This window comes from Sardina pilchardus, chromosome 4 (genome assembly GCF_963854185.1).
Source record: "Sardina pilchardus chromosome 4, fSarPil1.1, whole genome shotgun sequence".
Classification (NCBI taxonomy): domain Eukaryota; kingdom Metazoa; phylum Chordata; class Actinopteri; order Clupeiformes; family Clupeidae; genus Sardina; species Sardina pilchardus.
The window spans coordinates 28,074,284-28,102,077 of NC_084997.1; the positions used below are offsets into that span (position 1 = coordinate 28,074,284).

General features: G+C 43.3%; 4 protein-coding genes across 7 annotated transcripts in view; 3 read left to right on the plus strand and 1 right to left on the minus strand.

Annotated features, from left to right (window-relative positions):
- Nucleotides 1-1,111: 1,111 nt before the first annotated feature.
- Nucleotides 1,112-6,342, minus strand: LOC134078740 (tubulin alpha chain-like). The gene is made up of 4 exons (XM_062534867.1): nucleotides 6,186-6,342; nucleotides 3,171-3,396; nucleotides 2,632-2,780; nucleotides 1,112-2,232 (listed from the first exon to the last, which is right to left on the minus strand). The coding sequence occupies exons 1-4, from the start codon at nucleotides 6,186-6,188 to the stop codon at nucleotides 1,258-1,260; spliced, it is 1,353 nt and encodes a 450-aa protein (XP_062390851.1). The 5' UTR covers nucleotides 6,189-6,342; the 3' UTR covers nucleotides 1,112-1,257.
- Nucleotides 6,343-9,736: 3,394 nt separating this feature from the next.
- Nucleotides 9,737-27,794, plus strand: part of LOC134078733 (E3 ubiquitin-protein ligase TRIM35-like) — a 21,556-nt gene continuing 3,498 nt past the window's right edge. Inside the window, exons 1-7 of one of the 4 annotated variants that reach the window (XM_062534860.1) lie at nucleotides 9,737-10,343; nucleotides 11,101-11,196; nucleotides 11,303-11,533; nucleotides 11,697-11,719; nucleotides 11,813-11,931; nucleotides 12,128-12,659; nucleotides 12,765-13,425. In XM_062534860.1, the coding sequence (XP_062390844.1) occupies nucleotides 9,957-10,343; nucleotides 11,101-11,196; nucleotides 11,303-11,533; nucleotides 11,697-11,719; nucleotides 11,813-11,931; nucleotides 12,128-12,659; nucleotides 12,765-12,768 (1,392 nt within the window). In that variant the 5' untranslated portion in view covers nucleotides 9,737-9,956 and the 3' untranslated portion in view covers nucleotides 12,769-13,425. Of the gene's footprint in view, nucleotides 10,344-11,100; nucleotides 11,197-11,302; nucleotides 11,534-11,696; nucleotides 11,720-11,812; nucleotides 11,932-12,127; nucleotides 13,426-14,803; nucleotides 15,442-17,107; nucleotides 17,204-17,304; nucleotides 17,536-17,791; nucleotides 17,815-17,898; nucleotides 18,018-18,492; nucleotides 19,949-27,794 lie in introns of those variants that run through there. The other 3 variants (XM_062534858.1, XM_062534859.1, XM_062534857.1) reach the window with 3 other exon arrangements.
- LOC134078928 (zinc-binding protein A33-like) lies at nucleotides 21,913-23,706 on the plus strand. Its single transcript, XM_062535093.1, has 6 exons — nucleotides 21,913-21,990; nucleotides 22,257-22,352; nucleotides 22,454-22,684; nucleotides 22,778-22,800; nucleotides 22,881-22,999; nucleotides 23,171-23,706. The coding sequence occupies exons 1-6, from the start codon at nucleotides 21,913-21,915 to the stop codon at nucleotides 23,704-23,706; spliced, it is 1,083 nt and encodes a 360-aa protein (XP_062391077.1).
- The window catches only part of LOC134078746 (zinc-binding protein A33-like), a 4,734-nt gene continuing 3,349 nt past the window's right edge, over nucleotides 26,410-27,794 (plus strand). The window contains exon 1 of the mRNA XM_062534874.1: nucleotides 26,410-26,796. Coding sequence (XP_062390858.1) covers nucleotides 26,410-26,796 — 387 coding nt within the window. The remainder of the gene's footprint in view (nucleotides 26,797-27,794) is intronic.

Sequence of the window (27,794 nt, forward strand, 5' to 3'; positions counted from 1 at the left end):
AATTCACAGCATCCGTGTGAATGACACCTCATCGTGTTTGTGTGGTTTGCTCTGACAGAGGCAGTGACATCATCGCTGGTTCAGCCAGTTGCTCACTTCTCTAAGTGTTGGCAAGTTGCTTAAATAAGGAGTTATTTTATTTCCTCGTTTATTAATCACCCAAAGGTCTTAGTGATAGACTGCCACGCTTACCAAAGCCTGCTGACATGTATGAAACGCACGGAGCGTTGCCTGATGTTAGATCCCTACAGCTGTGATTTAGTGGCGACCTGGCAACTCGGCCCAATCAAAGGCACTCAACGCTGACCCGTAATGCCGCGCTAATTAAATAACTCCAAAACTGATTAATTATCAGATCAATAACTAGCAGGGGTAGTTTATGGGCGGCACTCGATTTATTACGCTAACTAAGAAAAAATAAACAGGCGCACTGTATGGCGCTGGAAATCACACATGTGGCTGACGGCACATGCACACATGCATGCACACATACGCACGCTCTAGCAACGAGGCGTGATGAATCCGCAGAGATTCTCTACATTAAAATAATTAACTGAAGGTGAGAGTGACACTGCGTTTCCTGGTTTACTGGCTTGTGTTTATCGGCGAGGTTTATGATACCTCACCTTCTCCGTCTCGCTACTCAAGAGCTGTTGTTGTAAGCTACCAGCATGTTCCAACCCCAGTGGCAATAGACAACTCGTAAAAAGAAAGAACACGTAAGTAAAATATTGTAGTGTTTATAATGTTGTAGTTGTCCTCGCCGTCAACTTGCGCAATCAATTTAGTCTCTCCGAACAGCCACTTGCTGATTTCCAACTGCCCAGTGAGATATGATCCGTATTTTACACGATACCGCCACCATGTGGTATAATTGTGGATTGCAGAGATTCAAATTACCAAACCTATTTTGAGGACAGCGTGTGAAGTAGACTTAATGAAATCAGCCCTGCCCACTCCTGCACAGCTGTCATTTTTTATCAAAGTGGTTAAATATGAAACCACTCCAGAACGTCATACCTTGTGCACCTGTGCTGTGAAATGAATCTCCTCTGCCCTATATCGGTAAAATGTTTTGGCCTACATGAATCACAAGGAAGAACCAGCAACAACAAGCACTGATAGGCATGTGCCCCATAAACTTTATTTGCTGAAAAATACATATGAAAATATTTATACTTAAAATATTTAAGTATGCCCCGTGACCTAAACGGCCATGCAGTAGAAACGGAAAGGAAAGACATATCCTTGAACATTCTAGTACTCCTCATACTCCTCGTCCTCCTCAAAGGAGTCGATGCCCACCTCCTCATAATCCTTCTCCAGGGCGGCCATGTCTTCTCTGGCCTCGGAGAACTCGCCCTCCTCCATGCCCTCCCCCACGTACCAGTGCACGAAGGCGCGCTTGGCGTACATCAGGTCAAACTTGTGGTCCAGACGGGCCCAGGCCTCGGCGATGGCGGTGGTGTTGCTCAGCATGCACACGGCCCTCTGCACCTTGGCCAGGTCTCCACCGGGCACCACAGTGGGGGGCTGGTAGTTGATGCCCACCTTGAAGCCAGTGGGGCACCAGTCCACAAACTGGATGCTTCTTTTGGTCTTGATGGCAGCAATGGCCACATTGACGTCTTTGGGAACCACGTCGCCTCGGTACAGCAGACAGCAGGCCATGTATTTGCCGTGACGAGGGTCACACTTCACCATCTGGTTCTGGGGCTCGAAGCAGGCGTTGGTGATCTCTGCCACGGACAGCTGCTCGTGGTAGGCCTTCTCTGCGGAGATGACGGGGGCGTAGGTGGCCAGAGGGAAGTGGATACGAGGGTAGGGCACCAAGTTGGTCTGGAACTCCGTCAGGTCCACATTCAGGGCTCCATCAAACCTGAGGGAGGCCGTTATGGAAGAGACGATTTGGCTAATAAGACGGTTGAGGTTGGTGTATGATGGACGCTCGATATCGAGGTTCCTACGGCAGATGTCGTAGATGGCTTCGTTGTCCACCATGAAGGCACAGTCGGAGTGCTCCAGGGTGGTGTGGGTGGTCAGGATGGAGTTGTAGGGCTCCACCACTGCAGTGGACACCTGGGGAGCTGGATAAATAGCGAACTCCAGCTTGGACTTCTTGCCGTAGTCGACGGAGAGACGCTCCATCAGCAGGGAGGTGAAGCCAGAGCCGGTGCCCCCACCAAAGCTGTGGAACACCAGGAAGCCTTGGAGACCCGTGCACTGGTCAGTCTGGTGGTAACAGGAAAAAACAGAGATTTGTATTGATTGCACTGGAATGAAAATCGACTAACACACCACATGACATTTTGAGTTACAGAGGCGTTATGGGGACATTTACATCTGACATTTCTAAAGCAGTTTGAAGACATTTTAACAATGATAATTGTTTATTGTTATTTCTGAAGTACAAGTATATCTTTTGGCATTTTTGCCTTTATTTGGACAGGACAGTGAAGACAGGAAGAGAATGGGAGAAGGAGAGATGGGGTGGCATCGGGACATGACCGCAGGTCGGACTTGAACCTGGGCCCTCGTGGGTGCTATGACCCGTTCATGGTTTAAACGCTGTAGCCTGTTGCGCCACAGTGCCCCTCTGAAGTACAAATCATGACCTCATTGTTCCCCTACCAGTTTACGTATGCGGTCCAGCACGGAGTCGATGACCTCTTTGCCAATGGTGTAGTGCCCGCGGGCGTAGTTGTTGGCAGCGTCCTCCTTCCCAGAGATGAGCTGCTCAGGATGGAAGAGCTGGCGATAGGTACCTGTCCGCACCTCATCTACGGAGGAAAATGAACAAATGCCTTTACTGCAATGCACAGGTGAGCAGCACTTTCTAATGCCCGAGTATAAGTAGGCCGTAAGGTACAAAGCATATGAAGGTGGAAAGAACGTATTAATCTTGTAAGTAGATTATTATCTCCCTATACATGAAATACTTGATTTATAGCTCATCAGTTCTAACTTCTAAGAAGAATGTTAATAACTTAGTCATATGTGTTAGTAAAAAGGCTTACAGACATTTCTGTGGAACTTTTTTTTCTTTCCTCCATTTGAGATTTCAACTATTACTATGACTAAGGAATATCAGAGTTTTCAGTGCCTTGACACTACCCATCCAATATCTTCAATATCAGACGTCTCAAATCTGATGCTTTGCGATTGCTTACCGATAACAGTGGGCTCCAGGTCCACAAAGATGGCACGGGGCACGTACTTCCCGGAGCCGGTCTCGCTGAAGAAGGTGGTGAAGGAGTCGTCGTGGCCCCCTCCCCCAGACGTGCGGGTGGGCATGGTGCCGTCCGGATGGATGCCGTGCTCCAGACAGTACAGCTCCCAGCAGGTGTTGCCCATCTGCACACCCGCCTGGCCTACGTGGATGGATATACACTCACGCTGCAGAGAGAGAGAGAGAGAGAGAGAGAGAGAGAGAGAGAGAGAAAGAGATAGAAATTGAGTGAGAGAGAGAGAGAGAAAGATATAAATTGAGTGAGAGAGAGGGAGATATAAAGACAGAGAAAGAGAGAGATAGAGACACAAAGAGACAGACAGACAGAAGAGAGAGATAGAGACAGAGAGAGTGAGAGAGAGAAGGATCAAGAGATTGTCTTATACTGTACTGTACACCGATTCAGACTAGATACAATGTCATATCATTATTTACGGAGTGGAGGCTCCATCTAGAGGTTGTGTGTGTGTGTGTGTCTGTCTGTCTGTCTGTCTGTCTGCCTGTCTGTGTGTTTGAATGTCTGAGTGGGGATCTGTGTTTCCATTCACAAGCACTGAGACTGTTTATTTAAAATCACACTAAACTCACACACACACAGAAATACACAGACAGACTGGTGCTGGCTGGAATGGGCCCAGATGTGTTCCAGATGTTTCTATTCATATTTCTGCCCTTTTTTGACGCAACTTTGACACTTACACTCTGCAAATGCTGACAGAAATGAATACCGTAGATCCACTACTACACACACGGGCCCTGGCACGTTACAGAGTAAATACGGAACTATTATCGTTTCAAGTCAACCCGTAGGTATGCGTTTGGTGAATGCATTTCTGGCCGTAGTTGCTGGTGTGACGTTCAATACAATAGTGATAGCGTTGAAAGTGTGGTGTCTCAGACTACTGTGTTGTGCAAGTGTACTGTTATCGTCAAAAACTGTCAAAACAGAAACTGTTTCCAGAAACAGAAAGAGGAACGCTTCCCTGAGTCCCTTCCTTTGCAGTGACTAAACTAAAGGGTGCTCAGCAAAATGGCTCTCTTGGTCATCAATGAGAAAAGAACTAAATAATTGAGGCACTACATGTACTATTGGACACTTTTCATTTTTGTACAGCACTGCCTGAATTACTGTATATTCTTATTTTTCCCCAACTGAAACTAAACTAAACTTCTGTTTTCCTAAAAAAAAAAAAACATTACATACAGTTGGAGCCAGAGTGTGAATGAACATGACCCCAGAGTGTAGCACTGTTGCTGTTCGCACCACATTAGCTTAGCTGTTGCTTTTTTTTTGGGGGGGGGGGGGGGTTGTAGTCATGCTGACAGAACCCGGTGACCTCGAGAAACAGATCTATGTGAAAATTGCCGGAATTCTCCTGTACGTTTATCACCAGAGCGCCTCGTTAATCGTGTGTTGGTTACTCCCGGGGTAGTACACACTCCAAACGCGTCCCAGGCCTCTGCTTGGTCTGGCTCCTGTTTTGAGATGGCGGTGTGAGCTCTCAGTGTTCCTGGTCTTGCTGTTGGGCCAGGTTTAACTTTTGACAGTTATCATGTCACAACTGGGTGTAAATTTCCACTACATTACACCATCCCTCTCTCTCTCGCGAGCTGTCAACAAACAGTGACTACAGTACGTGCCCGAACAGGTCTGTCAAGTGATGATGCAGAGCACACACATCATCGTGTGTCCCTCCCATGCCACGCTAAGCTCTTATTAAATCTCACACACATGCCCAAAACACTGGCCAGAGGGGACAAAACACAGGGATCAAACTAACAACACCAATGGCCCCTCAAGACATTTTTTTTTTCAAAACTAAACACCTTTCAAATACTATTTATGTCAGTAACAGACTAATTACAGGATTATAAACAGGATTATAACATCTTAAAAGTTATGTGTTTATGTGTGTGCAACAACAAATAGATTATTCTGGGGGTCTATTTTCTTGTGCCAGATCTGTTGGGGTCAGTTTCGTGGGACAGCCCCTGTGTCTCTTTCACAGTTACCCTAAACGTGGAGCACTCGCGTCTGACTGACAGGTTTGTAATGGGCATGCTGGTCAGTGAGCTATTTATACCACTAAAAGCCCCCCTGCAGCCCAGCTCATGTGTCAAGACCTGCTCAAGAAAGGCCCAAACATCCATTTAAACTGCATGCCCCATATACAGGTCAGGCTGTGCAGGGCATCAGGATATCAAGATTATTTTCAAATTGTTTTCACAAAATAATTTGCATGTTGTTACAGTCATGCTGCAGGACTAATGCAATAGCAGGACACACACATGCACTGATAAACATAGTGTGGAGATTTTCCTCTGGATTATGACACATTGACATTAAGCAATGGCCTACTAGGAGTAGGCAGCAACATGTGTGGACATGCCAGCTTTTAAAGAGAGTTTCTCAAGAGTTGTATCCAACTCCAAATCCAACTCAAGTGTTATTGTATTGTGTTTAGCCTACTTGATGAAGGAGTATATTCCCCGTTTTACTATTTGAAATAACTGATAAGGAATGGGAGTTGTGGATGTGGAGTGAGTCGAGGAGACACACCTTAAAATTTAAGTCACTGACACACAGTAGTTGCCTAACCAGTGTCGACACCACTCTCTGTTCCTCTCTGTCATATGTTGGCGAAAATGGACACTGTTGCCCATTCTGCTACTTTTCGAATGATAGACTATTGAAACATATTTGTGTCACATATAAAAGGGTATTCTTACATGAAACACAATGCACATTTCTGGGCTCTCAGTTCAAACTGGCGAACAGTAGCGCAGAATTTTGACAGATATTGAGCAGTGTAGGCTGCCTCGATAACTCCTAGGCTACAGTAAGCCCTAATTGTTATGTCTTCTGTATCAATCAAAGCCTGTAAAGCTTCATGGCGAAACAGTTCCATTAAAAGCCTACGTGTAAATGTTAATCGGCAATAAAAATGAAACTTACCATGTTGACTGTTCTCGGTGGAAATATGAATAGGAAAAGATGAGTTAATAATGAAGGCTGTTCGATCCTAAAAAACTCTCACAGTGTCCGTCAAGGTGGTCTCTGTAAGAGAGTCGTGGAAAAATGGAGTCAAAAAAACTATTTATATTCGCTAGGGCGGGGCTGTGTGCTTTTCTGACACTGCAGTAGCGAGTGGGCGTGAGCGCGGTCACCGACAGGGTTGTGCGAGCAGGTAGGCACAAAGTCGTCACCATATGCGAAGAGCTTGAAGAGGGCGTGTGAGCCCTAGGCATTTCTGAAATCCCACTGAAGTTTTCCATGCTTTGTCTCTTTTTCTGAGTTTGTGCTGAAGTCCACATGCAGTTTCATTTCTTGAGATAGTACACCTTTGCCTTTGCATAAGCGTTTTAAACTATCTCTCAATATTTCTGTCTCTACGTCTGCTTTTCTCTCTCTCTCTCTCTCTCTCTCTCTCTCTCTCTCTCTCTCTCTCTCTCATTATTTCTCTAGGGTGTAGTCTCTCTGCAGTAACGTGTTTCTTCTTCTTTGCTTATCTGTCAAACCAGACCTGTTCATATGCCAGACAATACGGCGGACTGCGTAGGTGGGCTGCTTAAAACTATCCATATGCTTCCAATGTAGCCTACTGACCAACGCCTGAATGCCTACCAGTTGATTGCATTGTGGAATGATGACACTCCACTGCCATCTAGTGTCAAACGGGATATCAGGCCGCCATATTATTAATACTAACATCTATCTACCTATCTATCTATCTATTAATGCAAGGAACGTCTGTCTGTGTGTCACTCTGTCTGTCTGTCTGTCTGTGTGTTCCACGCATAACTCTAAAACCACTCATCCAACTGACCTAAAATTTGACACATGTATTGCTAATGACATGCGTGAATGCAGTGCAAAGTTTGGTCATGTTCGGACAAAAAATGACAAAGATATCGTTAAATTAAACAAAATACAACTCTGCCGCAATCCCACAATTCTACCGCTCTCTGCACTAGAAACTACCCCTCACTTTCACTTACTCCAGCATAGAAACAAAAAAGCCCATTTCGCTGACAAACTCCGTGTTCATGGAAATTACGATGTCTCACGTAAACAACGGACCGTTTCAAGATTGTTCATGTTGGATAAACATGCTGAGTCCGACACAAATGCACCCATGTTGGTAAGCAGGCTGTTACAGTCACGTAACGTTGCATAGGCTACTCATCAACAACCGCGGTTGCCTTGCGCTTCATAGCACTGGCATGACCATGGCATAGACGGGCCATGCGGTTAGCTTTATAGGCTATCATTTCCCAACAACAGCAAAAACGCACGGGTATGTAATGTGTCTAATAGCCATTAGCTGCAACTCAAACGCCTTTCCCCTTCACTTTTTTATTACCTTGCAAAGAGTAAAAAGCTCTAACAGCACGGGCCTGATTCTCATCACCAATCTAACATGATCTACCTGCATCAACGTCATTGGGCAACACGTTTCTTGGAAAACATTGTTTGCACGGGCACTGCACTCTACAGTAAATGCTGTATGTGCTTGGAGAATTTCTTTGTATAACCAGCATACTTCAAAGACAGTTATGGGTAGACACTTATGTGCAACGCTGTTTCCAATAACGTTAACATTTTTCTTTACAGCCTATTGAATTCTTGCCAATTCACTTGATTGATCTTGAATGCATATTACAGTTTTTTACAATCACTTTGATACTATTTTCAGAACCTTGATGTCATTTTTTACAAATCTAGACACAAAACTCACAACCAATGATCAAAATGCATTTTTCAAAACTCTAACCCTTTTCTCAATTGATTGGATACAATACACATACAACTTAGATCATTTGTTCATTCAACAAAACTCACCTGTTCAATATGATACAGCTTAACATCAGAGTGCTACTATTTCAAAAGGCAATTCACACATGACATTTCAAATGAGCGTTTATTCATTTCATTACAATGATCTAACTATCAATTGATACAACTGCTCAAAATGATAAGTAACTGTTGCATTACTCTTATAATAATAATTATACATTTTATTTGCATCAAGGACAGTTATGGGTAGACACTCATGTGCAACGCTGTTTCCAATAACGTTAACATTTTTCTTTACACCCAATCATATTAGCCTATTGAATTCTTGCCAATTCACTTGATTGATCTTGAATGCATATTACAGTTTTTTACAATCACTTTGATACTATTTTCAGAACCTTGATGTCATTTTTTACAAATCTAGACACAAAACTCACAACCAATGATCAAAATGCATTTTTCAAAACTCTAACCCTACAACTGCTCAAAATGGGGGAAGAACGGAGGGAGTGGGAATGTGGAGGAGATTGGACAGATAGGGAGGGGCGAGGTTGTGGATGGCCTTAAAAGTGAAAAGAAGGATTTTGAAATTGATTCTGAATTTAACCGGGAGCCAGTGGAGATGCTGTAGTACAGGGGTAATGTGGTGGTGAGAAGGGGTTTTGGTGATAGTGCGAGCAGCTGAGTTCTGGAGAAGTTGTAGCTTATGGAGGGATTTCTGAGGAAGGCCGAACAGAAGAGAGTTGCAGTAGTCTAGGCGGGAAGTGACAAGACTGTGGACAAGGATGGAGGTGGAGTGGGAGCTGAGGGGCGGAGACGATTGATGTTGCGTAGGTGGAAATATAGTTATAGTTGTATGGAAACAGACACAGAATCTTCCATGTTTACTGCAAATCATGAAAGTTTCAAGATACTGTAACAAGATTCACTGTCACCAATTAGCGTGGAGCATGAACCAATTAGACTACATATGGATGTAGCCTAATATTTTGCAATGCTTCATCAGGCTGTCTTTTCTTTTCTATTTCATAGCTAATTCATTTTGCTTTGATTCAAATAAACCTACGTTGTAATTGTACTGTAGTGTTTTGCATCAATATATTACAAACTTTGTTCAATGATTCCACTGTGTCTGTAGTATTCTCTCTACTACTGCAGTACTTTTACAGAGATGTATTTACTGTACTGTTCATGTACTACCATAATGAAACCTGTATCACCAATTTTGTTCTACAATTGTACGAAGAATGACACTATGAAACTATCGGTTGCTTGTGTGTGGGTGATCTATAGCTATGTTTCAGTGGTATTTCACAGTAAATTTGTTTTTTGAACCAATGATTGTGCAAGTGCAAGATTTCTTTGAAGATGCACAATCCAATGACAGCCTGTGTTACCAAGTGATAACCATTTTGAGTTTTGAAAAATGACATCAAGGTTCTGAAAATAGTAGCAAAGTTATTGTAAAAAACTGTAGTAGTAGTTTTGTCAGAGTCTTTTTTTTTACAATGTGATTTCCTCTGAGAGGGTGTGGTGTGAGTATAATGGCTTCCCTGTCAGAAATACAGAGGGAACCGGTTTTTACTGAGCAGTTCTGTCCAATCAGACAAATTCCCATCTTACCCAACCCATCCCAGACATCCTTCTCTCTCTCTCTCTCTGATTCCCCTTCATTAAAAGGAAGTGAACCTGACAGATGATACTGTTCATGTCCAGAATGCATTTTGCTCTAAGGGTGTTAATGGAAACTATATTGAAGTAGTTTGACTCCAAAAGTTGTTCTGAAGTCTGATTTTGACAATATAGGCTAATTTCATATCAGGGAGTATTTTATTTTAGGCTACCTCACAAGTTGTAAGAGAAAGTTAAAGCAGGGATTGTAAACCAGACAGACCTGTGGAGCCAGTGTACAGTAGCTGTTGGTGGAAAATGGCTTCTAGATCTTTCTCGGACGATGACTTGTCCTGTCCTATATGCTGTGATATCTTCAAGGATCCACTTCTTCTGACCTGTTCTCACAGCATCTGTAAAGCCTGTCTGCAGCAGTTCTGGAAAACCAAAGGATCCAGGGAATGTCCAGTCTGCAGGAGAAGATCCTCCAAAGAAATTCCTCCTCGTAACCTACACCTGAAGAACCTGTGTGAGACTTTCCTACAGGAGAGAATTCAAAGAGAGCCCTTCTGCAGTCTGCACCGTTCAGAACTCAAGCTCTTCTGTGAAGATGACAAACAGCTTGTGTGTTTGGTGTGTCGTGACTCAAAACTTCACAGAAACCACATCTTCAGTCCTGTCAGTGAAGCAGCACTTGAGCGAAAGGTAATTTTTCTCATGTGCTTTCGTATTGTCAGTGACACTGTACTGGCTGGTTGGCTCAGCAAAAAGCTCATGCTAAACCTCAGGTTTTCACATGCAATTCCTTTGATTGTAGTGCTTATTCTGAACCATCAGATGTAATCATGTCTCAAATTTCATCTCAAACTTTGCGCCTTCTTGTGTGTTCTTTCCTTTACATTGTAGGTACTGCACCATGACAAATGAACACATTTTGTTCATGTGCAACCAATGTGCATGATAAAATGTACACTGAACAAAAAAAGAATCGCTTGATTTACTTGATTTTAGCTTCTAGCTTATTTTACAAAACAGCTTAAAAAAAAGCTTAGCTTAAAAAAAAACAAAAAAAGATGGTGGATAATGGTTTTAGTTTCTGCAAGTGAAGTCCTACCCACTGATCTGAAATAGGCCTGGTGGTGTGGAGTTTGGATATTTCGTGACATTCTTCACAGAGATGGTGCTGTGGATGCAGAAGATGATGTAGTCTGTGATTAGTGTCAGTAGAGCATATTCATGTACACTGGTGCACATACTGAATACAGTAGTATTATTATGGGATCTAAAGAATGCGAGAGGGTATTCATTTCCAGTTAAATAATTTGTATTGAAACTAAAATACATATTGTAGACTAATGTATACCAGTCAGTTAATGTTATTTGTCCATCCTTTCATTATTTCCTTTAGAAGCGCACGCGTTTTCAAGACAAACCCTGAATATCACTGTTCATTTTATTCCAGGAAGAACTGAGGGTCAAACTGCAGCCCATACAGAACAAGCTGGACACCTTTAAAAAGGCTAAAGAGACCTGTGATGAAACTGCCCAACACATTACAGTAAGAGTGATGCCTCCTCCTCTAATAGTGATAACAACATAACTACTGTAACATACACAGATTCCAAATGTGAGACACCATCATGTGGTAATGTGTGGTATTACAGGTCCAGGCTCAACACACAGAGAGGCAGATCGAGCAGGAATTTGAGAAGCTTCACCAGTTTCTACGAGATGAAGAGGCAGCCAGGATAGCTACACTGAGGGAGGAAGAGGAGCAGAAGAGTCAGATGATGAAGGAGAAGATTGAGAAGATGAACAGAGAGATCTCATCTCTTTCAGACACAATCAGAGCCATAGAGAAGGAGATGGGAGCTAATGACATCTCATTTCTACAGGTTGGTACTTGTGAAGGTTACTGGTTTTAAACAAAAGACTCACTTTGATGAGTATAACTGAAGTTAGAATACACACACACACACACACACACACACACACACACACACAAACACACACCTTTCCTACTGATAAGGACTATCTCATTTCACCCTCTGTTTACAGAACTACAAGAGCACAGTGGAAAGGTGAGTGATCTGCCTCCTGTTTCTATTTCTCTGTGGTACTGAACCCAAACCCACAGCAGCACTGACTGTGAGTTAACCTGATTGTTATTCCAGAACCCAGTGCACACTGCAGGATCCAGAAACGGTTTCAGGAGCTCTGATCAATGTGGCAAAACACCTGGGCAACCTGAAGTTCAGAGTCTGGGGGAAGATGCAGGAGATTGTTCAGTACAGTGAGTTCACACACACACACACACACACACACACACACACACACACACACACAGTCATACACACAACATACACACAAGCGCGGTCACACACATAGCCGTGCACAATACACCCCCTTCCTCTCCCTCACACGCACCATTTTGAAGCAGTAAACAAAGCATTCATTCATGATTGAATTCTCATGTTTTCTCTCTGCAGCTCCTGTAATTCTGGATCCCAACACTGCAAACCCACAACTCAACCTGTCTGAGGATCTGACCAGTGTGAAATACAGTGTGGGGCAGCAGCTTCCCGATAACCCAGAGAGATTTTATATGTTTCCCTGTGTGGTGGGCTCTGAGGGCATTAACTCAGGGACTCACTGCTGGGATGTGGAGGTCGGAGACAGTAAATACTGGTACCTGGGAGTGAAGACAGAGTCTGGGGAGAGAAAGGGAGGGAGTTCCAATAAGAGTGGAGTCTGGAGAGTGTATCGTTTTGATGCTAAATACACAGCATGCTCCCCATCCCAGCCAGACACCACCATTACAGTGCAGCAGAATCCCCAGAGGATCAGAGTGCAGCTGGACTGGGACAGAGGGAAACTCTCATTCTCTAACCCTGATAATAACACACACTTACACACTTTCACACACACTTTCACTGAGAAACTGTTTCCACTCTTTTACGCACACTCGTCATCTCTGAGTATCTCACCAGTGAAGACTGCAGTAACAGTAGAGCAGCTCAGGTAGAGTTCACACACCTGCTGCACTATCAGCTCAGGTAGAGTTCACACGCCTGCTGCACTATCAGCTCAGGTAGAGTTCACACACCTGCTGCAGCATCAGCTCAGGTAGAGTTCACACACCTGCTGCAGCATCAGCTCAGGTAGAGTTCACACACCTGCTGCACTATCAGCTCAGGTAGAGTTCACACACCTGCTGCAGTATCAGCTCAGGTAGAGTTCACAATCTTCTGCAAGAAAGAAGTGCGAAACTCTCTTTTTGAAAGATTTTTATTTGTATATCACCAATATCATTTGAAGTTATGGTGGTTGTGATATTGTTTATTTACTTATTTCATTTTCATTGATAATTGGCAATAATAATAGAGAATCCAGATGTTGGCAGCAGATGAGATGGGACAGGAACTCATCTACATCACTGGAGTTTTCATGTGAACTCTACTTTCCTGGACACCTGATAATGTGGATCAGACCCCACAGCTCACATGGCCTCTCTCTCTCTCTCTCTCTCTCTCTCTCTCTCTCTCTCTCTCTCTCTCTCTCTCTCTCTCTCTCTCTCTCTCTCTGCTGATTCTTACTGGAGCTTTTGATTAAACATGTCTGCCTGTGTACTGTCCTGTCTTGCTGCTTGTACAAATGGAATGCAGTAAGTGATGCAATAAACTCTGCTTTTCATATGAACTGTTGGGTGTGTTGGATTCTGTGTGTCACTGTATGTACTGTATGTCACAAGATCATTACCTTCTATCATGTGCAGATCAACAGAGTGAAACAGCCTCACATCACACACATTACATACACCATCAAGGGAATATACCAGTAATGCAAACAACTATGCTTTGTATATGTACTGGCTTTGGATGTGTAATGAATTTGACACAAATGTCTAGTGAGTCGCCAGACAGCCCACTGCACATACTGTATGTAAAAATATATTAATTTACATGTACTTGTATTATGTGTAGATCAATATAACAACAAAAGATCAGCAGCACATTACATGTGCACATTACAGAGAAGAGACCCAGAGACTTGGAGTGACATTGAGAATTGTGTGAATATGTTGAAGCACAAAATGCTTCCTGTCTACAAAAAAGGTGACACTTATATTCCTCACATATTCACATTCTTTACTGGGATAGCGGAGCAAGGGCTGATGGGAGATGTAGGACAAACGTGAGGTGGTTTTATTTAGGTGCAATTGCTAAGACAAAACATGAATTATGATGTAATTAAACAACTAGCTCTTGACCAGGTATGTTACAGTAAAACACAATTGTCACATGTGCAACAGCTTCCAGCACATATGCATCACCTCCCATTTTACAATAAACAACACACACAACATACGTCATCACTCACCAGAAAGTCAGTCACATTGTAAATACCCACATGTAGTTGATAACTATACTGATTAAATACCAAACTGTTGTTGCCTCAGTGTGAAGTATTCTGTACCTGTCATGTATCTCAGCAGTCTGAACATTAGGCCTACTGGTCATCTAAGTGTATTTGTTACGGAGCTTGGTCTGTGTGTTCCATTGCTCCTCTTAGAGCTTTGATAACCCTGTTGACCTCTGTACTGACCTCCTGCCTTGTTGCCATGAGGCACTTTTTTTAATTATTATTGTGAATGAAGAACAAGAGCTGCTGGAATCTATGACAGCGCTGTCTAAAGTGATAACTGATAGCTTATAATATGGGGGCAAGACAAATGTGTCACAGGTTATGCATGTTCTGTCTCATTGAAACCAATCTACAGCATTCGTACATTCATACAGAAAAGTTGTTCATGCTGTATGTTTTGTCTATGTTATATTATATTCTTGGCTGTTAAAACAAGCAGCAAAGAAGAAACAGACAGATAGACAGATATATAAACCAAGATGTCTCACTTTATAGATAGATTCTTGATATGACACAAATTCATAGAATAAGCCTTCAACATCGGAAACATAATTCAGTCTGTTTTCTATCCAAATCAAATATTTGGTCAGGAATGATGGTGCCTGTTTTGTCCCACAAGGCAAGAGATGGGTGAAGAAAGGGTTAAATGACTGACCTGCCAAAGTGATGAAGTTCTGTCCAATCAGAGACCTTCAGGGTTTTCAACAGTCCCTCCCACCTGACTGAGGAAGTTTGCTGTTTGCTGTTTGGTTCTAATACAGGATATGATAGTTCTTATAGACAGAAAGGTATAAATGAATGGTGTTTTGTGTATCAGCAGTTATGTTAACCAGTTATGTTATGTCTGCTGGAGACTTGTATCAACATATCAGGATTAATTTCAGGCAGGATTCTGTTTCAAGGTGTCACAAGTTTTCAGGACAGTGAAAGTGAAAGCAGAGATTGTAAATCAGGCAAACGTGTAGAACAACAAAAAAAACTATTAGAGAAAATGGCCTCTGTGTCTTTCTCAGAAGAGGATTTGTCCTGTCCTGTGTGCTGTGAAATCTTTAAGGATCCAGTTATTATGACCTGCACTCACAGCATTTGTAAAGGCTGTCTGCAGCGGTTCTGGGAAACCAAAGGATCCAGGGAGTGTCCAGTATGCAGGAGAAGATCCTCCAAACATGAGCCTCCGCTTAACCTGCATCTGAAGAACCTGTGTGAGACCTTCCTACAGGAGAGTAAGAAAAGGGAACCATTCTGCAGTCTGCACCGTTCAGAACTCAAGCTATACTGTGAAGATGACAAACAGCTTGTGTGTTTGGTGTGTCGAGACTCAAAACTGCACAAAACCCACAACTTCAGTCCCATCGATGAAGCAGCACTTGAGCGCAAGGTAAGATTTCTGTTCCTAACTGAATCTCTCCTTATATTTGTCAGTAACTGCAGTGTAGATTTTCTTATCTCTCCCTCTCTGAAACATGTGTCCACAGAACCATGACCTTTGGTAGCTGTAGCGCTAATCTTAAACCACTAGGTGTAGTATGACACAGCATATGATCAGCTTACAGTTTTTTTCAATTGTTTACACGCAATTTTTAAAACCGGGTTCTTTTTAGCAAAATATAAGCACAGCTAAAATGCCACACTCAGTTTGCATAATTCCTTGATTGTTTGCAAAATATACACACTTCAGTCAAAACATATACTGTACACATATTTGTGAAAATGCTATAAGTTGTTATTTAAAGAGGAATTATGCAGGATTGGCGATTTCATCTCTGGTTTCGGTTTAGTTTTTCGTTTTCGCTCGTTTTATGCTTGCATATTTCTCTGCAGAGCTTCCCCGACAGCTTTAGCGTGTATATTTATACATATATAGGCTATATATAAATATATAAATTGCAAGCGTGGTTCTTCTTGTTCCTTACGCGTCTCTGACTTCCAGATGTAAACTGAAGACGATCGCTCATCAGAAAGTTGCAAGGTTGCAATAGGGCTCGGGAACAAGCCTTGCATTCTAGGAATAGCCGCCATATTGGTAGCGCACCGAGCGTAATATCCATTCATTCAGATGCAGAAGACAAGAAGCAGAAATGTAGTATTAGCGATTCTTTTCCTCTTGCGATCATGGGTGGTGCTGTTACACCCCACTACACAGCAACACACGACCAAGAAGGCAAAAACTAAGTAACAGGAACACACTAATATAGGCGGGAGTAAATTCATAGTAATCCATAGTAAACTTAGGAGTGAAGCTGCCAATATGGCTGCGCCCGCGAAGTTTTTTACGTCATGATCCCGAGCCCTATAGCGGATAGGGACACTGGGGGTGGGAGGAAATATTACTGTTTTCGATGAAACTGGTCATTCAAGCAAAACAACGATCTCTGAGCGATTTTATGACTATGAAAAAGTTGCATAGGCTCTCTTTAACAAACACAGTCCTCAATGATCAGACACTATTGCAGTCAGTTTCACACTGTGTATATTTTGACTGAAGTGTGTATGTTTTGACTGAAGACTGTCATTTTGCAAACAATCTAGGAATTATGAAAACTGAGTGTGGTGTTTGGATGCTTATATTTTGCTAAAAAGAACCTGGTTTTAAAAATTGCGTGTAAGCAATTGAAAAAAAACTGTATTAGCGTTATCTGTTGCCATCTGTCTGAGGTGTTCTCAGATGGACCTTTTACTTTAAGTCTGTTCCTCACACTGTTGAACGGTGGAACTACACCCCCATAAATAGCCTAGTTGTCAAACCAGCCTCCCTTTGGTCGTAATTCACAAGACTGATGTCCTAACCTGTAGGTAAAGGATGTCCACGTTCATGATTGGTAAAAGATAATACAATGATCCCCATTAATGTGGCCTCTGCATCTCTCTCTTCTACTTCCCTTTGTCCCTTTCTTTCTTCCTCCACACACACACACACACACACACACACACACACACACACACACACACACACACACACACACACACACACACACCTTCAACATGAAACAGTATGTTTTCTGGACCGAGGCTGAATAATGTACTGTATATGTGGTGACTTACAGGAAGAACTGAAGGTCAAACTGCAGCCCATACAGAAGAAGCTGGACGCCTTTCAAAAGGCTAAAGAATCCTGTGATGAAACTGCCCAACACATTACAGTAAGAGTGATGCCTCCTCCTCTAATAGTGATAGCAACATAACTAACATACACAGATTCCTACTGTGAGACACCATCATGTGGTAATGTGTGGTATTACAGGTCCAGGCTCAACACACAGAGAGGCAGATCGAGCAGGAATTTGAGAAGCTTCACCAGTTTCTACGAGATGAAGAGGCAGCCAGGATAGCTACACTGAGGGAGGAAGAGGAGCAGAAGAGTCAGATGATGAAGGAGAAGATTGAGAAGATGAACAGAGAGATCTCATCTCTTTCAGACACAATCAGAGCCATAGAGAAGGAGATGGGAGCTGATGACATCTCATTTCTACAGGTTGGTACTTGTGAAGGCTACTTGTTTTGAACAAAAAATGCACTTGTTGACTCTATAATTGAAGTTAGAACACACACACACACACACACACACACACACACACACCACACACACACACACACACACACACACACACACACACACACACACACACACACACACACACACACACACACACACACACACACACACACACACACACACACACGCCTATACTACTGATAAGGCCTACCTCATTTCACCCTCTGTTTTCCAGAACTACAAGAGCACGGTGGAAAGGTGAGTGATCCGCCTCCTGTGTCTATTTCTCTGTGGTTCTGAACCCAAACCCACAGCAGCACTGACTCGTGAATGTTATTCCAGAGCCAAGTGCACACTGCAGGATCCAGAGAGGGTTTCAGGAGCTCTGATTGATGTGGCAAAACATCTGGGCAACCTGAAGTTCAGAGTCTGGGAGAAGATGCAGGATATTGTTCAGTACAGTGAGTTCTCTCACACACACAAACACACACACACACACACACACACACACACACACACACACACACACACACACACACACACACAGTCATACACAGACACACACACACACACACACACACACACACTGCAGTCATACATATACAAACACACACACACACCGCACACACACACACACACACGCGTGCGCACACACACGCAAAAACAGCCATACACAAAACACATGCAGACACACACGCAGACACACACACACACACACACACACACAGTCATTCACACAACACACATAGCCACACACAGGCACACCATTTTGAAGCAGTGAACAAAGTAGAAAAATCAAACACACACACTCACACACACCCATAGTCTCACACACACACACACACACACACACACACACACACCATTTTGAATCAGTGAACAAAGTAGAAAAATCAGTGATCAGCATTACTGAATTCTCATGTTCTCTCCCTGCAGCTCCTGTGATTCTGGATCCCAACACTGCAAACCCAGCACTCAGCCTGTCTGAGGATCTGACCAGTGTGACACACAGTGGGAGGCAGAAGCTTCCTGATAACCCAGAGAGATTTGATTTGGGTCTCCTTCCCTGTGTCCTGGGCTCTGAGGGCTTTAACTCAGGAACTCACTGCTGGGATGTGGAGGTTGGAGACGGTGAATTCTGGATCCTGGGAGTGAAGACGGAGTCTGGGGAGAGGAAGGGATTGAATTCCTTTAGTAGTGGAGTCTGGGGTGTGCGTCATTATGTTGGTGAATACACAGCACGCTCCCCATCCCAGCTAAACACCCCTATCACAGTGAAGCAGAACCCCCAGAGGATCAGAGTCCAGCTGGACTGGGACAGAGGAAAACTCTCATTCTCTAACACTGATAATAACATACACTTACACACTTTCACACACACTTTCACTCAGAAACTGTTTCCATTCTTTTTCATGACCTCATCTCTGCGTATTTTACCAGTGAAGACTGCAGTATCAGTAGAGCAGCTCAGGTAGAGTTCACACACCTGCTGCACTATCAGCTCAGGTAGAGTTCACACACCTGCTGCAGTATCAGCTCAGGTAGAGTTCACACACCTGCTGCACTATCAGCTCAGGTAGAGTTCACACATCTGCTGCAGTATCAGCTCAGGTAGAGTTCACACACTTGCTGCACTATTAGCTCAGGTTGTTGCACATTTTTCACGTTTTGTGTGTGTGTGTGAAAGCAGGTCCAGCCAATTGCCAATCAGGACGTCACGCGGGAGTCGCAATCAGAGCCGTCAATTTGCGCATAAAGGTGACCTGGACTTGTGTGCGGCCTGTTGGGTGCGCAAATGCTGAAGTGCCAGTGCGAGAGGCTGCGCAAGTGAAGCCAAAGACGAGACCATGCCACAGCAGCACGCTAGTTCAAACAATCATGCCAAATAATATAGCCTTTTTCTTGTTTTTCTCTTTTTGTATATAGTTCGAAAATAAATCTTTTGAAGAGCATTTTTCTTGTCCGCAATTGAAAATTCCACTACAGAGGTAGAGTTCACACATCTGCTGCAGGAAAGAAGTGCTGAACTCTCTTTTTTTAAATACTCTCAAACATATTACCACTATGTTTCATTTGAAGTTATGGTGGTTCTGGTATTGTTTATTTACTTTTTTTCTTATTATTTTCATTGATAGTTGGCAATAATAATAGAGAATCCAGATGTTGGCAACAGATGAGATGGGACAGGAACTCATCTACATCACTGGAGTTTTCATGTGAACTCTACTTTACTGGACACCTGATAATGTGGATCAGACCCCACAACTCACCTGGCCTCTCTCTCTCTCTCTCTCTCTTTCTCTCTCTATCTCTGCTGATTCTTGAGCTTTTGATTAAACATGTCTGTCTGTGTACTGTCCTTGTTGCTTTTACAAAAGGAATGCAGTAAGTGATCCAATAAACTCTGCTTTTCATATGAACTGTTGAGTGTGTTGGATTCTGTGTGTCACTGTATGTACTGTATGTCACAAAATCATTACCTTCTATCGTGTGCAGATCAACAGAGTGAATCAGCATTAGGCCTACATTACATACAAACAACACACATATTAGCCTAGTTGTCAGCTATCGAGTCACCACTGGGAGGCGATAAAGTTGAAGAGTGAGAGTGCCAAGACCAAAGTCCGTTTAGGACCTGACTAGACTTCTGGAGAATGCTTCCTGTAAACAGCACACGTAGAGTAATGGATAGACATGTATATGCAACCCTTTTTTATATACCCAATTTGTTGTGAATGATATTCTTTTTTTTCTTTTTGAAGTCTATTTTGACAGTATGATTTCATATCAGGAAGTATATCATTGCAGTCTGCCTCTCAAGCCGTTAGACCATTGAACGTGACGTAAGGGATTGAACACCTGACAGACCTTATACAGTTGTTGGTGAAAGATGGCTTCTAGATGTGTCTCAGAAGAGGATTTGTCCTGTCCTGTGTGCTGTGAAATCTACAAGGATCCCGTCATTCTGACCTGTTCTCACAGCATCTGTAAAACATGCTTGAAGACTTTCTGGGAAACCAAAGGACACAGGGAGTGTCCAGTATGCAGTAGAAGATCCTCCAAAGAAATGCCACTTCGTAACCTACACCTGAAGAACCTGAGTGAGACTTTCCTACAGGAGAGAAGTCAGAGAGAGCGCTTCTGCGGTGAGCATCGTTCAGAACTCAAGCTCTTCTGTGAAGATGACAAGCATCTTGTGTGTGTGGTTTGTTGTGACTCAAAACTCCATGAACACAACTTCAGTCCTCTCAGCGAAGCAGCACTTAAACGTAAGGTAAGATTTCTCATGTTTTTTTTTTAATTGCCAATTACACTGGACTGATTGATTGTCTCAGCAAAAAGCTCATGCTGTGCACACTTTGTTTCACGTACTGTACATCGCCCTTTGGTTGCTGTAGTGCTCATTCTGAACCACCAGGTGGCACTATGTCTCATCTTTCTTCTAAATGTGCCACCTTCTTGTATGATCTTTCCTTTATGCACTGCATGCACTGTACAGGAAGAACACTTATTCTCCTGAATGCAATTACAGAGACCACTAAAGAAACGGACGCTGTGAGCATAATCAAGTCAAATATGAACACATTGTGCACTGTGAGCTTATTTTATTAAAATGACTAAATGTTTTAGACTGTACTTTACTGTTCCATTTCTTTCGAATGCAGCTGCCAAAGCCAAAGATGTTTATTTTTTCAGCGCTCCATATCAAGCATCCAAATGGGTGAACTAGTGAAACTGACATAAGCAGTAGCATAGGCAGTGGAGAGGGAAGGCAGCAGCAGTAGCAGCAGCATGGGCGGTGGAGAGTGAAGGCAGCAGCAGCATGGGTGGTGCATGGAGACAGCAGCATATGGACACAGCAGCAGCAGCAGCATATGGATACAGCAGCATATGGTGGAAGCAGCAGCAGCAGCATATGGACACAGCAGCATATGGTGGAAGCAGCAGCAGCAGCATATGGACACAGCAGCATATGGTGGAAGCAGCAGCAGCAGCATAGACACAGCAGCAGCAGCAGCAGCAGCATAGGCAGTGGAGACAGCAGCATATGGTGGAAGCAGCAGCATATGGAGGCAGCAGTGGAGGCAGCAGCAGCATAGACAGTGGAGACCGACAAAACTGCTGTCATGTCATGACCTGACAAGCTGTTTTATTTCTGCAATATAAGCCTGCAGGAACCATTCACAGAATGTTGTATGTGACTTTTAAACTGATGTTGTTTAGTATAAATCTGCATTCATGGGTTATGACTAAATTCACTATATTACTACTAAATGTAGAGAAGTTGTAGGCCTACACAAGTGTACGTGCACACACATTTGGGGTAGTTATCTGGAACAGTGGGCATCCGTTGCAATGTTACATGAGGAGCAGTTGGAGGTGTTACAGTACCTCGCTCAAGGGCACCTCATCCAGGGATGTGAATATGGAAGAGTGCTGTTCAGTCCTACCCTGCCCATTATTTATCCTGATATCTGTAGTCCTCCATATTCCATTCAATAGCATGCAGCTGCAGCGCTCAGTTGGAGCTTCCATGTTACAGTCATTTATATTGATATATAAACATTCCTATCCCACTCAAACACACACACACACACACACACACACACACACACACACACACACACACACCTTCAACATGCTGTATGTTTTCCGTAACAATCCTGAATAACGCTGTTGTTATGCTGATCCCATTCCAGGAAGAACTAAAGGTCAAACTGCAGCCCATTCAGAACAAGCTGGACACCTTTAAAAAGGCTAAAGAAACCTGTGATGAAACTGCCCAACACATTACAGTAAGAGTGATGCCTCCTCCTCTAATAGTGATAACAACATAACTAACATATACAGATTCCAAGTGTGAGACACCAACATGTGGTGATGTGTGGTATTACAGGTCCAGGCTCAACACACAGAGAGGCAGATCAAGCAGGAGTTTGAGAAGCTTCACCAGTTTCTACGAGATGAAGAGGCAGCCAGGATAGCTGCACTGAGGGAGGAAGAGGAGCAGAAGAGTCAGGTGATGAAGGAGAAGATTGAGAAGATGAGCAGAGAGATCTCATCTCTTACAGACACAATCAGAGCCATAGAGAAGGAGATGGGATCTGATGACATGTCATTTCTACAGGTTGGTACTTGTGAAGTATCAAAAGTGAAGTTAGAACACACACATCTTTCTTACTGATAAAATACCTACCTTATTTCATCCTCTGTTTTCCAGAACTACAAGAGCACAGTGGGAAGGTGAGTGATCTGCCTCCTGTTTCTATCTGTGGTTCTGAACCCAAACCCACAGCAGCACTGACTCCTGAATGTTATTCCAGAGCCCAGTGCACACTGCAGGATCCAGAAACAGTTTCAGGAGCTCTGATCGAAGTGGCAAAACATCTGGGCAACCTGAAGTTCAGAGTTTGGGAGAAGATGCAGAATGTGGTTCAGTACAGTGAGTACACACACACACACACACACACACACACACACACACACACACACACACACACACACATACACATATACAGTACACGTTGTTCAAAGCAATGAACAAAAAAAGTAATGATGTAAAAAAAAAAAAATCAGTTATCACCATTACTGAATTCTCATACATTTTCTGCAGCTCCTGTGACTCTGGATCCCAACACGGCATTCCCAGAACTCATCCTGTCTGAGGATCTGAGCGGTGTGAGATGGGGTGATGAGGTGCATCAGCTTCCTGATAACCCAGAGAGACTAGATAAGCATGCCAGTGTCCTGAGCTCTGAGGGCTTCAACTCAGGGACTCACTGCTGGCATGTGGAGGTTGGAGACAGTGTTAGCTGGTTCCTGGGGGTGAAGACAGAGTCTGGGGAGAGGAAGGGATGGGATCCCGAAATGAGTGGAGTTTGGAGAGTGCAATATTCTAATGGTAATTATACAGCACACTCCCCATCCCAGCCAGACACCCCCATCACAGTGCAGCAGAAACTCCAGAGGATCAGAGTGCAGCTGGACTGGGACAGAGGAGAACTCTCATTCTCTAACGCTGATAATAACACACACTTACACACTTTCACACACACTTTCACCGAGAAACTTTTTCCATACTTTTACACATATTCTTCTCTGAGTATCTCACCAGTGAAGGCTGCAGTATCAGTAGAGCAGCTCAGGTAGAGTTCACACACCTGCTGCAGCATTAGATCAGGTAGAGTTCTCACACCTGCTGCACTATCAGCTCAGGTAGAGTTCACACACCTGCTGCACTATCAGCTCAGGTAGTCACAACACGTTTCACCCAAATGCTAGACCTTTCAGAAACTCTACTTTGTTGGGCACCTGTTGACTACAGCTCATAAGAAGCACACAGAGTGCTGGATAGTTTATCATGAGGATTAGATCACAAATGTGACCTTCCACGGCGAAATCAGTCACAATGTCCAAATTTTCAAAATCAAAGTTATTACGTTTTCAGGAAGGGGCATAATCAACCTTCAAAACGATACCTATATCTAATGAATTGAACGTCATATTACTGAAATATAAACATTCAAAGGAGTTGAGTTCATCCTGTCATGCCAATAGAAAAACGGAGAAATCTGCCTTTGAAGTTAACCGTCGGCTCAACACTCACGAACGCTTTGTAAGGTCGCCGCTATTACAAGATTTACGGTACTTGTATCAACGACACAGCACGCGGATGGCTTGGTGGTTGTCGATGAGTGCATTTACCGTAAAGCGGCAAAAAACGAGACGCCTCTAACTTCCTGCTTCCTCTAACTTTCTCACCTCAACAAACTCACGTTTTTAGACTACAAAAGGTCAGTTTTTCGGCGAAATGTATTCACGGCCGTACAGTGTAGACCTCCCACTGTTTCAAAACACTTACAAAAAAAAATCCACGATTTTAGCACAAGTGACATAAATGGCCATTTTTCTCAGAAACGCCTGTTGCGACAAGCGACTGGTTTTGCCGTGGAACGTCACAAATGTATGTGTTGTATTCTGTTGTATATTATTCACTGTATCTATACATCAGAGATGAATTGGTGCCATGTCATTCATAAACTGTATGTTGCTACAGTTTGATGTTTGATTAATATAGTTCGTTCTACTTAACAATTGCATTATGGCGACCCACAATTCGTATGCACATAGTTGAAATGTTAGTGAAAATGGGTTGTTGGTTGTTTTTGTTGAATATTGATGACTGCGTGAATAAATCACTACCTAATTTGCATATTCATAATGGGCCCGTCGGCGGGCCCACTAGGGGGCGCTTCTGCAAAAAGGGGTTAAAAAAAAAACTGGAATTTTCTGTTAGTATCGTGTCCTATACTCTCACTCAGGGGCACCACTAGGAAGGGGAAAGTTACAGTAGGATGATTCTAAGGGCCCAGCACTGACGGGGACTCCAGAGGGCCCCCTCAATAATACTATATGTTATCGGGGGGCCCAGAGTTATTGTATGTCATAGGGCCCAGCATTTCTAGCAGTGCCCCTGCCCTCACTTAACGTGTCCAAGTTTTGCAAGACAGTGAATTCCACAGAGTGAGCGATGAATCCATTGCAGTGTGATTACAGTCAGGCTATCCCTCCGGTGCTTTCCCACATGTATGTTGTGCAAATGGAAATATTTCAGTGCAATGTTATGGGCAACATTAAAATGGAAGACGTGTTCTGCAGTCATGTCATTTTAGCTGCAATACAAAATGGATCATGGTCAAGAAGTGCATTCTTCTGCTGAGACAGTCGGACAATCCACAGCATGAATCTGGCAATGTAGTCACAAGATTATGAATCATTAACTCATATAACATGCACACAAACAAGGTCAAAGATTTCTATCTGTCAGCGGTTTATCCTTTACACTCTTGATAAGAAGAATACAAGAACATAGAGTTAAAGAAATAAAAGATGCTAGGAAATAGCAGAGAGAGAGAGAGAAATTCAGATGTGTTTATTACTACCCAACTGTATGAACAGTAGAGCAATAGTTTCCCTCAGTGTGAGTGTGCTAGTTGAGCTATCAGAGTATTTGAGCTTTAATGCTTGTTGAGTTATCAGAGTATCTGAGCTTTACTGCTGCTGGACTTGATACTGACCTTTGGCTGCCTCTCCCTCTTCTAAACTAGTACTCAGGCACACTGCATCCGGCATAGTGTCTAATGTTGTTAAGATTCTCCATGTTGTTGAAGTCAAGATCCAATATCTTTCAAGTTTCACATCTAAACACATTACACATGTGGGTGTGATGTTGAAAAGCAGCCAAGAACTAACAGACAGAGGGACAGATATACAGAGCTCATAGTTTTGTCACTTTATAGTTTTGTCCTGTTTGACATACGTATGATATGACACAAATGAACATAGTTTAGCATTGTATGGAAATCAACCTGCAATCAGAAGAATAATGTTGTTAATCACTGTCTTTATGAATAACAAATACTTCACAATTTTGTCCAATAAATTATGGCCCCACAAAGGAAAAGATAAGGGTTACGTGACTTCATACCTTGCAACACGATAGATGTAACTCAGTAGTGCTATCCAGTCAGAAACCAAAGGCTTTTTAAGAGTCCCTCCCACCTGAATGAGTGAATTGAAGCTGAAAGACATTTTGTAGTTCAGCGCCGTTTGACAGTTTATTGCAGCACAGTATGATTGTTCCTGTATACAGAAAGGTATAAATTAAAAGTGTTTTTTTTTTTATTATTATTATAATTTACAATAGTAAGGACGACTGGGAGATTCAATTGTTGTGTTGACATAATATCATTAATTTCAGTAAGGGTTCTGGTCAGTCGAATATTTTCAGAGAAGGGAAAGCAGAGATTGTATAACTGGCACAGATAAGAACAACTACAGATATGAGAGAAAATGGCAGCCATGCCTTTTTCACTGGAGGATTTGTGCTGTCCTGTGTGCTGTGAAATCTTCAAGAATCCCGTCATTCTGACCTGTACTCACAGTTTCTGTAAAGCCTGTCTGAAGCAGTTCTGGGAAACCAAAGGATCAAGGGAATGTCCAGTCTGCAGGAGAAAATCCTCAAGACTTGAGCCTCCTTTTAACCTGCATCTGAAGAACTTGTGTGAGAGTTACTTGGAGGGGAGAAGTCCGCAACCACCATTCTGCAGCCTTCATAGTTCCAAACTCAAGCTTTTCTGTAAATATGACAAACAGCTTTTGTGTTTGGTGTGCCGTGACTCCAAATTCCATAAGAACCATGACTTTAGTCCCATCAGTGAAGCAGCAATAGAGCGTAAGGTAAGAATGAAATAAATGTGTCCTTGTTTTGCCAAAGCAGTATTGATTTTCTCATCAAAACACATGTCCACAGGGATTCCTTTGGTTGCAGTCGTGTAGCAGAGCATGGTGACAAAGAAATCATGACATGACATGACATGCCATGATGGTTCCTCATCATGGCATGTCAGTTATGAAGATAAAACAATGTGTTGAATGCTTGCCATTTTTCAACTCAACGTGAATATGTTATTCAGTTGGCTATGATGAGTACTGGCTATGAGAATTTGCAACTGACTGCTGTTTTACTGGTTGCTCATTGATGAGTATGTGATTGAGCGTGTGTGTGTGTGTGTAGGGGGGGGGGGGGGGGTATGATGACAGGAGATGGGTTGCTGCAGTCATTTGTGTAGAGGGTGTACAGAAATGGACTGAGAACACAGCCTTGAGGGGCTCCGGTGGTGATGATGGTTGATGATGCTACTGTACTTTCACTGGGGCCTGTTGCTGAGGGAGTTGTGTATCCAGTGAATGAGGAGTGGAGTTACTGTATGTCCAGGTGCTGGAGCTTCTAGATGAGCTGGTGCTGCTGGATTGTGTTGAGTGCAGAACTGAACTGGACAAACAGGACAGATGCAGAGTTGCTTGGTGTCTGGAGATGATGGAGGAGGGTGTGGAGGAGCCATGCCACTGCATCCTCCGTCCCTCATTTCAGCCTGCATGCAAACTGCTAAGGGTCCAGTTGTGGTCTGACCGCTGGCACGGTGAAGTGAAGGATGATCTTCTCCATACATTTCATGACTATGGGTGTGAGTGCAACTGGACGGAAATGGTTGGGCTCTGAAGGGTGGGGTTTTTGGGGCACTGGTGTGATGGTTGAGGTCTTCCAGAGGGTGGGATCTGTGGCTGTTCTGTATGGTTCCCAGAAGATGGGATGAAGGACTGGGGAGAGCTCCATAGCACAGAGCTGTAAAACCCTTGAGGGGATGCCACCTGGCCCTGGTGCCGTGCCCATTCTG